Consider the following 9005-nt stretch of genomic DNA (forward strand, 5'->3'; position numbering starts at 1 on the left):
CCCCGCGGCCCCGGCTCCGCACCAGCGCCCGGCCGGACCGGCCGTCATCCGCGGGGGCCGCGGCGAGGGCGAGAGCGAGAGCAGCCGCCCTCCTCGCCCGGCGGCGCACCTGCCCTGCCCGCCCCTACCTTGTTGAGGTGGGGGTCGCGGAGCACTTCGTAGCCCCTCTTCATGGTGAGCTGCAGGGGCCGGGCGGCGTCCCGCCTGTTCTCGGCTGCCTTCCCTGACTGCATGGCGCGGCGCGGCGGGGCTGACTGCTGTCAGGTCGCTGCGGGAGCGGAGGCTTAAGCGGCGGCTCCTCCTGCCGAGGTGACCGCCCGGCGGGGTGGGATGATCCTGCCGGGAGGGAGGGAGGAGAGAGGGAGGGGGCAGAGCCGCGGCGAGGCGCCGCCGCCGCCGGGAGGGGGTCACCGGAGCGCCGCTGAGTCACCGGCGGCTTCGTGCGCTCCGGGCAGCCGCCCAGGTGCGGAGGGGCAGCGGGGGTGCGGGCCAAAGGGCCTGCCCTGCCCGGGGATGCAGGGGGTGCGGGCTGCGCTACCTTCTAGCGCAGCGGAGAGCCCCTCCGGGCCGCCCGGAGAAGCAGGCCGGTCTGGGATCACCTGCYGCCGGGCACTGGCAGGCGCGGCTCTGCCTCGTCACGCTGGCTGTGGCACAGGAGCTGCCGAGCCCATGGGCCGGGCCCCCGCGGCCCTGCTGAGCCCCCTGGGCGCGGCCACACGCGAGAGCCGGGCCTCCGCGCTTCAGTCGCATTCAAGTTTCACTTTCCTTCTGCTATTTAAATGGCYATGAAATCCTATCTTTCCCGAAGGGGACGGGCTGCATAGCTTCGTACAGTCAGGAGCACATGTTTGATGTAATTAGCTGTGGGTTGGCTTCAGCTGTGGTGGTTGGGGTTRTGCCTGGTCAGGATAGAGAGCAGTGGGGCAGAGCAGGTGTTCAGCTGGTTTGYACCACTGGCCCCGATGTTTGATTGCACTATGTTCTGAAATTCTTTGCACACAACCCATTTTGTACTGTGTGACTGGCTTTATTTCTCTGAATTCATGTATGTAAGCAAAAATAATTTCCATATGGATGCCCTAGTCCTGCTGGAGAAGTTGCACAGCTTTAAAAGTGTGACTAAAGGATTAATTTAGAAGGGTTTGATTTCTGTTGTCAAGCAGCAATGAACGGATCGAGATTTTGCAGCTCTTTCAAACTTACCTCTTCACAAGGCCTTGTATCCATACTACTACCTCATCTTTTATTAAAAAAAAAAATAAAAAGGCTCCCACAGAATCTGGCCTTTACTGAATTTCCTATTAAGTAGCTCTGAAAAGCTTATTTACAGTTARCTAACAAAGGAACGTTGGAAGTGTTCCAAGTCTCTGTTTCTGGAAACTTGACTTGCAACTCAGCAGAAAATTCAGTAAATAAACTTCTCCCTTGCWCTAGCATCTCAGTATTATGGAAAGCAGTAAACTAAAACTAGAAAGTTTCTTCAAACTTTAAATCTGGAATCTTTCYAATCAATTATCCATCTTTGCCTGGATACAGTGAAACCATTCTGATAGAATGCTAAYCTAATGGAATATTTTGTCTCAGAGTGATGTGTACTCATGTAATTTTTATCKTCATGTTGCAACACTGTTTATAAAAAACCCTCTTTGATTTATGTCAAAAGTCGCTGYAATCATTGTGAGTACCTGCTCAGAGGTCTGACCCCTGCCAAGCACTTGCCCAAGTTATAAAAGGTATATAATGAACTAGCTGATTAAAGTGAAGTTCATTGGGATATATACATGTTTTTTAATGTAATCAGACTTGACAAACCATTTACTACTGAATTTTAAGTACAAATTTACTCCTCCCTATCTTCCTTCAAATATAATTTATTTCCGTTTGATATGTTCAAATATTAATAAAAACTAAATCATTACAATCTTTTGAGATAARTGAGTTGCAAGAATGGCAACAAATCTTTTCAAATGAAAAGGAAGACCAAAGAAACAAGAAAAAATGGTGTCACCTGTAGAAATCTTCCACTTGAGGCCTGGGATATTTTATCATTTAATGAGATTGGGAGGGATTTATTTGTCCAAGTCTGCTGTTAGTGGTTACTTTTCTTCTAGAGGTTATACCCTCCTTCAGATTTAGTTGTRTGTTTGCCTTTACAGAGTATCTTTGATGAAGAAAACTTTTAGAGTGGCTTTTCCAGGACATCAAAACATTCAAACCATAAAAATAATTCAGAGGTCCAGAGGAGTAATGCTTCTTACAGTTTCATCTTTGGTCRGAGGTCATTAATCCAAAATAGGACTATGTTGCATAATAAGGCTGTATTACTGGAGTATAAATAAAGCCTTTGTAAGTGACCAAATTATTTGTAATGACTGTGTACACAATACAGGTATTTTTGTAAATGTTAGCCTATATTTAGATTATTTGTGACCCTTGTACATTATCAGTGTGATTCTGAAAGAAAATACAGCCGTTTTGCTCTTCTGGTCGGCACCTATTACTTTTTCTCAAATGGTTTCTATCTGGAACACTATTAGAATTCCTACTCATTATGTTTCAGGAGTAATTCTGGTTTACTCCTACCTTCTGTATTTCTCAAATCTCCTCAGATATATTAAGGATATATTAAAAGTTCTACTTTAAATAATCCTAGGGGGAAAAAAAAATGTCTAGAAGGCACATTGGTGGTGTGATTTAACCCCAGCCAGAAACTAAGTACTATGCAGCTGCTCACTCACTTCCTGAGAGGGGAAGGAGAACTGGAAAAAGATAAAATATATGGGCTAAGAACAAGTTGATAAAATAAATACAATATAATAATAGTAATTAAAAATAAGGTAACATAGAGGAATAAAAAGCCAAGTGATGCACAAGACAATTGTTCACCACCTTCTTACTGAAGTCCAGCCCCTAGCTGAGCGACAATTGGCTTCTCCTGGCCAAATCCCACAATTTAATTTACCGGACATGATGTTGTATGGTATGGAATATCCCTTCAGCTGGTTTGTGCCAGCTGTCCTGGCCATGCTTCCTCCCAACTTCTTCTCTGTCTCTGTTGGCARAGTATGAGAGAATGAAAAGCCCTTTACTGAGGGTAAACACTGTTGAGCAACAGCTGAAACATCAGAGTGTTATCAACATGATTCTCCTACTAAATCCAAAATGCAGCACTGTGCCAGATATTAGAAAGAAGATTAACTCTATCTTAGCCAGAGACTWGACAACCTGCTTTGGCAAGCCAGTTGTAAGGAGAGATAAGTACAGGAAAAAGAATATTTCTTTGTTGTAGTTAATTAAGGTGACTCACTCTATTTAATATTTAAAAATAGAACTTGGGAAATAGCCCTGTGTTAGGCTGTGAGTGACCAGAGGATTTGGACTTCCCCAAGGTATTTTTTGAACCACTATTGATTCTGGGAGCTCCATATCCTGCTGTGACACTGGGGAGGGGTTAGCTTCCAGTTTATCCATGTCCTGATGAGCCAGTTAACTGCTTTTAGGGTGGTACTTGTGTGTCATGCCTGACTGATCTCTTTAAGATCTGTAGTCGAACTACTACCAACTGATGGTAACATCTGAGTGCTCACTGTGGGTCACAGCACTCCAGGCAAGACCTCATCAGCCCTGAATCAATGGAAAGCTTTACCTCATATGTTTTAACCATGGCATTGCCCTCCATATTTCTCAGTACAGTGTTTGCTTTTTTGCAATAGTGCAACACTGTTAACTTTGTGACCTGGTACAACCCCGGGTCCTTTTATGTGGGGGTGGAGTCTGGGTGATTTCATTCAGTCACTTGTGTTGGAAGAGACGTTTAAGATCATCGAGTTCAAATGTTAGCCCAGCACTGCCAAGTCCAACACTAAACCATGGCCCCAAGTGACAGGCCTACACAACTTTGAATACCTCCAGGGATGGTGACTAAATAAAGGATGGAGATGCTCTTTAACCCTCCTTTTGCTGCTAATGTATTTACAGAAATATTTGTTTCTGTACATTTGTTTACTGAGTTGTAAATTTTTGTTGAGTTACAAATTTGTTTGTTGGGTTGGCAATACCRAGTCAAATTTGGCAGGGGCATAAGGTTGGTTTTAAAAAAGATTAATTGTTTGGTGATTTAAGAACAGAATTGAACTATTTCCAAAGTCTCTACAACATAAACATTTTACAGTAGTGGTGGCAACCCTGACTTTTGCTAGGTAATTTGAAAATGAAATTAAAATTTTCATCATTGGGAGATATGTTTTTAGTTAGGCTGAAGGAGAAGCAAAAATTCAACAGTATAAGCAGTATGAGATTATTGTTTAATTCTGATTTTTTTAATCTAAAAGTGAWTTTTATAACCCAAAGTGGATTTTGAAAAATATTTACTCCGAATTAGAAAATGCACTCCTGAAGTTGATAACGGAATCTACTCGAAGGTTTGAAATGCCCAGGTGASAGAACTCTGAGCCCTGCCAGCCCTGCCTGTCCCTGCCCACACTCCCGGGGTTCCCCCCCACCCTGCCATGGTTCAGTGCCCCATATCAGCCCTCAAGGCCATCAGTCACTGCCCCAGCAGTGCCATAGCCCTGCTTGTGCCAGGCCATGGACTGCGCTGTCCTGGACCTTGACCACCTGTGGGCTGACTTCCCAGTCTGACCTCAGAAGCCTTGTCACTGTGCAGTCACTCAGYGGCCATGGGGCTGTCCCTGACCCTGGTTACCCTCATCAGGCTGACCTGRTGTCATGGTWTTACTTGGTCCSRTTTTTGGTGGTGGGGGGCTGGAACCAAGAAACCACAAAGATGGCTCCTGTGAGGAAGTTCTAGAAGCTTTCTCCTTCTTCTCCAGCAAAAGGAGCCTTTGCCCCCTGTGTTTTAGAGCCAATCCACCATGGCTCTGAGGTTGATGGACAGGCTGCTCATCAGGCCTGGGCCAAWTGCACAGGCTACTTACACCTCTGTGATGACGTATGGTCTTGTACTTAAGAAGAATTCAAAACAAGATAGAGTGCGGCTGCTATTTAGTTTTTAGGTTGTTAGTATCATGAACTGGGGAAAAACAGAGCAGGAGGGTGAGGAGATGTAAGAAAAAATGGAGACCCAAGATCATAGTAAGAGGAAGACAGGTGCTGTGCTGTGCTGTGGTGATCGAWCATGGAGAAAACAAGCTGTTCTTGGAAGGACTTTTTCTTCAATGAGAGACCTATATAGAAAAGGAGAGAGACCTTGCTCTGAGAAAAACCTGGCCTTTGAGGACTGGACTGATCAGGAAAGAAAAAGGAGGAAGAGGCTTGAGCCCCCTCACATGTGAAGCGAGTGAATGCTTAGAAGAAGCTGTGCTCTGCCAGGAGATTTGTGATAGTGGCCTTATGCTGCTGAAATAACTCAGTTCGGCCTTGGAGAACATTCTTTCCTTTCCCCCAYGAGGTAAAGAAAAGAATCCTATGCCRTCAGCAGTTATACACTGACTGTTTCTTGGGAAAAGACCTTCCACAGCAAGGAGCTCTAAGAACGCTTCTCCTATGATGCTGGACAACAACCATAATGAGTAGCTTAAKCTATGTTAAACTTTCATTCCTGCCCCCCTTTGTGTGTGGDAAGGCATGGGAGGGGTGGAGAGGGACGACCTGAGAAAGAGACGGGTCCCCGGAAAGAATAACAGGTGTCTTAAAATGTCTGATTTTATTTTCTTCTCCTTGTAAATTGTTCCCTATCTTTGTTCCCATACCCAGTGCAGTAGTATTCTTAGTAGTTTTGTTTTTTGGGTTTTTTTTTTTTAGTAATAAATCTACTTTGCAACTTAAGTTATTTCAGCCTGTCTGACCATTTTCTGGAGCATATACCCACCTTTCTCTCACTTATGCTATGTTATCTAAAAGCCATAAATTTTCGTGTTGATTGTGCTTTTGCTCTCCCTTCTCATTYTCCAGTGGTGGCAGGGAGGGAATGTTGTTGGGTGCTTTTGGCTTTTGGCCCAGTTCAAACCACGACATTTGTGGTGCYGTGACTCGGATAAGGGRAAAACAGGTTTAAACCCACAACACCCAGCTTCACCCTGTACGGGGCACTGCCCTTGGCTGCCCCAGCCTGCCCTTCTCCTTCAATGGAGGTGGTGGGAAGAGCCCTGGCTGGTGACACCTTGCCTGCCATGCTGGCCCGAATGGGGACACACCTGGCCCCGGCCCCCACCACACCCTGACTGGGAGATGTGGGGAGAAGGCAGAGCCAAGGTCTTGTCACAGATGAGGAGTGCAGTGCCAAGAGGTGGCACTAGCAAGGTGCACATGCAGAAAATGTCCAGTTGGGCTTAAGCACAACATTTTCAAGCAGAAGGGTGGTGAGCACTGGAGCAGGCTGCCAAGGTTGAAGAGTTTTATGTCTGGAGCTTTTCAAAACTTGACAAGRCTGTGAGCAATCCGGCTTTGAAGTTCGGTTTGTTGAGAACAGAAGTTTGGGCCAGATGATCTTCAGACATCCTTTCCAACCTGGACTCTGTGATTCTGTGAGTATTGCACAGCTGAGCGCGGCAAATTCTCTGAACATGCAGGCATTTCTACAGGAATTTCATTACAGCCACAAAAGGCTGTTCCTCCTCATGAATTCAGCAGCTTTCTTTGATCTTTCTCCTGAATTTCTGACTCTCCTTCTACTTAGGCTTATGCCTGTTTGGCCAGTGGGATTTTTACTCAGAAACTCGCTTCATACCTCTCACACTTTATCCCCTTCTGCTTAGGGTTGTATCCTGCATGCCTTGAATCTAGTTAAACTGTTGAACTTTGACAAGTAGTGGTRAGTATTTCAAGACTCCAAAAGTTTGGAATACAGTGCTGGAGTCATAGAAATACTAAAATTATTTCAGCATAATACATACATAAATAAAATTACAATTACTGTTAGTTGACATTACATTGTCTGGATGTCACAGGAATAAAGCTGGCCCAGTATATGTTGAAGCACCCTCTACTTCCATCTCAGATATTTTAGAGGTATTTTGTGGAAGAATGTTTCAGATTACTAGAATTAAAAATTTTTAGTCTGTTTAGTTAACTGTCTCAGAATAAATTTTTCTTGGCTTCATTTTAGTTGGCTAACACTGAATTCAGAGCTTAAGATTTTTGAATGCCAATATTAAATTACTATGACTTTATGATATGATTTGTATCTTAATGCTGYGAGTTCACTGTCTTGCTAGGAATAATAGGATTTAGAAAAAGGCCCCAAACAGCATTTTTACTTGAATTGCTGTATCAGATCCATGTTCCAGCAATAAGAGTGGAAAATCTGCAAGATTCTTTCCATTGTTTATAAAAAGAAGGTGAATTGTTTCAGCTCTGCCAATTACAGACATTATTTCAAACAACTTCAGCACCTTTAGGATAATTTTGGAATAGTATTAGCAAGTGCATTTCCATTGTTTGCTTCCATGGTTATGTCTGGCACAGGAATTTTAATAGTTTAGCAACAGACAAGGCATGCTCAGAAATTTGCTTCTTTTAACTAYTTCATCTCCTATACACAGGAGTCCATGAAGGGCTTCTTCTTTTCCACATGCTAATTACCATAAATATTTTGGAGATTGTTCTACAAACTCTGTTTTGTTTTCCAAATCATTAGCAACGTTAAAAACAAACCTTCTGACAAAAATGTTGGCAGAAGCTCAAACACAAATCCTAGTTCATCAGAAGCCCTTCCTTATGCAARGGGAACTGTGTGGGGTCCTTTACATGCAGTTCACTTGCCAAAGCACGTGAGGTTGAGCGCATGAGATTCCAGCCGTGCTTAGGTTTTTTATGTACAAATCCTTTAGACAAGACCAATTAAAAGTTAAAATCAGTTGAATCACCAGAGAAGAAAGAAGATGCAGTACTTGTCGAGGTAGAGAATTGCYGATTTCTCTCCAAATGAGAATTACTCTGCTTTAACAGGAGATGTAGAGGAGACTGTACAAGGAATCATGGGCATTGATGGCAATAATGCTTGGTTTGTAATTATTTGTAAAAGGCCTAGACAGCTTCAGCATGAATACAAAATACAAGGGCAAAAGTAGTATAATGGATTAGCCTGTGCTGGAAGGGACCGTAAAGGCATCTAGCTTCAGCCCTCTGCCAGGGGCAGGGATACCTACCCCTAGAGCAGGTTGTTCAAAGCCCCATCCAACTTGGCCTTGAACACTTCCAAGGATGGGAAATCCACAGCTTCTCTGGGCAACCTGTTCCAGTGCCTTACCACCTTCATAGCACATAGCTTCTTCCAATCTAATCTAAACATGAAAGCATTCAGTTGGAAGCCATTCTCCCTCGTTCTATCACTACATGCCCTTTAAAAAAGTCCCTCTCCATCTGCCTTGTAGGCSCCCTTTAAACTACTGGAAGGCTGCTGTAAAAAGTTTTCCCAGAGCCTCCTCCAGGCTGAGCAACTCCATCTCTCTCAGCCTGTTTTCATAGTTCAAAGCTCAAGATCTGGCTGCCTGTCTGGGCTTCAAGTGTACATATACAGCTCGCGTTGAGCTTCTTGTCGACCAAACCCCCAAAACTTTTCTTCCGAGGACTGCTGTCAATCCATTCTCCACCCAGCCTGTATTTGTGCTTGGCATTGTCCTGACCCAGGTGCAGGATCTTGCGCTTGGCCTTGTTGAATTTCATGAGGTTCACATAGGCCTATCTCTCAAGATTGTCCAGGTCCCTCTGGCTGACATCCCTCCAGCATGTCAACCACCCCACACAACTTGGTGCCATTGGCAAACCTGCTGAGGGTGCACTCRATGCCACTGTTTATCATTTTACCAAGCTTAACACCTAAAAGAGAACACTTGAGCAAGGGTCCATGAGTTCAGACTTCGCTAGAGGGTTAAGAGGAGTGTTTTTCTCCAACCAATTTTAAGGTGATTCTTACCTCATTATAACTCAGGTAGTAGCAATCAATGTCCCGTGAATTTATTCACTGATAGATCTGTTCGCCTTGTCATCCAAAGAGTCCTTCTATACAGCTCTAGAGAGGCCCTCAAAGGTCTGGAGACTATAGT

General features: G+C 44.4%; 1 protein-coding gene across 1 annotated transcript in view; it reads right to left on the reverse strand.

The window, feature by feature from the left end:
- The window catches only part of ME1 (malic enzyme 1), a 148824-nt gene extending 148443 nt beyond the window's left edge, over window positions 1-381 (reverse strand). The window contains exon 1 of the mRNA XM_057369618.1: window positions 129-381. Coding sequence (XP_057225601.1) covers window positions 129-233 — 105 coding nt within the window. The 5' untranslated portion in view covers window positions 234-381. The remainder of the gene's footprint in view (window positions 1-128) is intronic.
- Between the last annotated feature and the right edge of the window lie 8624 nt (window positions 382-9005).

This window comes from Malurus melanocephalus, unplaced genomic scaffold (assembly GCF_030028575.1).
Source record: "Malurus melanocephalus ecotype Western Australia unplaced genomic scaffold, MMel_1.1 scaffold_4, whole genome shotgun sequence".
NCBI lineage: Eukaryota > Metazoa > Chordata > Aves > Passeriformes > Maluridae > Malurus > Malurus melanocephalus.